Source organism: Apaloderma vittatum, unplaced genomic scaffold, assembly GCF_000703405.1.
Source record: "Apaloderma vittatum isolate BGI_N311 unplaced genomic scaffold, ASM70340v1 scaffold7593, whole genome shotgun sequence".
Classification (NCBI taxonomy): domain Eukaryota; kingdom Metazoa; phylum Chordata; class Aves; order Trogoniformes; family Trogonidae; genus Apaloderma; species Apaloderma vittatum.
This window is the reverse complement of record NW_009707436.1, coordinates 1,086-2,470: the sequence shown is the minus strand read 5'-3', so window position 1 is coordinate 2,470 and position 1,385 is coordinate 1,086. Positions and strand designations below refer to the sequence as shown.

General features: G+C 41.5%; 1 protein-coding gene across 1 annotated transcript in view; it reads left to right on the top strand.

Moving 5' to 3' along the window:
• Nucleotides 1–1,164, top strand: part of LOC104271507 (solute carrier family 22 member 15) — a gene marked incomplete at both ends in the record, with an annotated part of 13,319 nt that extends 12,155 nt beyond the window's left edge. Inside the window, 2 exons of the mRNA XM_009866191.1 lie at nt 163–303; nt 1,079–1,164. Of these exons, the coding sequence (XP_009864493.1) occupies nt 163–303; nt 1,079–1,164 (227 nt within the window). The remainder of the gene's footprint in view (nt 1–162; nt 304–1,078) is intronic.
• Between the last annotated feature and the right edge of the window lie 221 nt (nt 1,165–1,385).

Sequence of the window (1,385 nt, the reverse complement as noted above, 5' to 3'; positions counted from 1 at the left end):
CCTAGAAAGCATCATGCACTTATAAAGAAATATTTTAGCACTTATAAAGAAAAATTCTTCTGAGACACTAAATGCAGTTTATAGCCTATTATGTCAGACCAGTGCTTTGACTTGGCAGGCAAAGTGGCAGCTCTGATTTTACTGTTTTTCTTTCTTTTGCAGGTTTGTATGCAGCTTGGTTTACTATGGTCTTACTCTTAATGTGGGTGACCTAGGTGGAAATATTTATGCCAATTTAGCCCTTTCAGGGTTGATAGAAATCCCAGCGTACCCAATCTGTATTTACCTGATCAATCAAAAATGGTAAGTATGAAGTGTATTTCAACTTGTTCGGTTTTTTGTTTTGTTACAGTTTTTTCTCAAAGATAGATTTCCTGCATATTGCATCTCCTAGCTTCTATCTGTTGTGGGGGCTTCCTGCTTCTAGTTTGAAAGTGCCACTGACATATCTTTACTTCAGGTAACAGTTTAACTTGTTCTCAGTAGCTTGCTTCGTTAAGGAGCGACCTCAGTTTGGCTCCGAGATGAGGCTGATGCCCTCCCTCAGTCGAGCCTGGCTGTGCTGACTCCACGCTAGCACACGATGGCAGTCTTCCCACCTCTGTCTCGCAATCCCAGTTCTCGCTGTTCTGTCACAACTCAACTGAAACTACCCTGTGCTTCCGTGTAATAGTTGCTGTGTGCACTAGTGTGTAAGCCGAGCTGTTCATTCGGCTGTTTAGCCTTTTCCTGAGCCATGATGCTCTGGACAGCGTCTTCCCCTTTTTGTAGAATTCATCTCCCAGTCTCTTCTCGGCATGTCTACTGAGGAGCTTTACAAATATGCCCACATGGTGGGAAAGCAAATCAAAATCCTAGAAATTGTCAGCCACTGCACAAAGACTTCTTGCTGCTCGTTTTGTTAAGAGCGCAGTAGAAGCTTGTTTAAAAACAGTGCGAGAGGAAGTGTTTGTGGGAGATGGCATTCAGAAATTCCAACTGCAAATTGAGAGACAACATGACATGAATTTAGAGGACTCGTTGCTCTGCAAACTACAGATCTAATGCAGAATAAAGCTTTGTTATCGTTGCACATCAGGTTTGGTCGGAAGCGAACACTGAGTGCATTTCTCTTCCTGGGAGGATTGGCTTGTCTTATTGTCATGTTTCTTCCTAAAAAGAAAGGTAAATATTTCTTTTTGTTTCTGGAGTATGTGATAAGAATTGTTAAACACAACATCTTACAGCCTGAGAATTTATTGGTTGCCAGTAGATTAAGCTCATACCACATGTGAGTCTCAATTTTTGAAGCCGGAAAAGGTAACTTGCAAAAAGGATAAGCAGCAGCCTTCTTAAGGCCTTGAGAGAAGCTTGTTAGAAATGTCTGGATTTGAACTTTTGTTGTT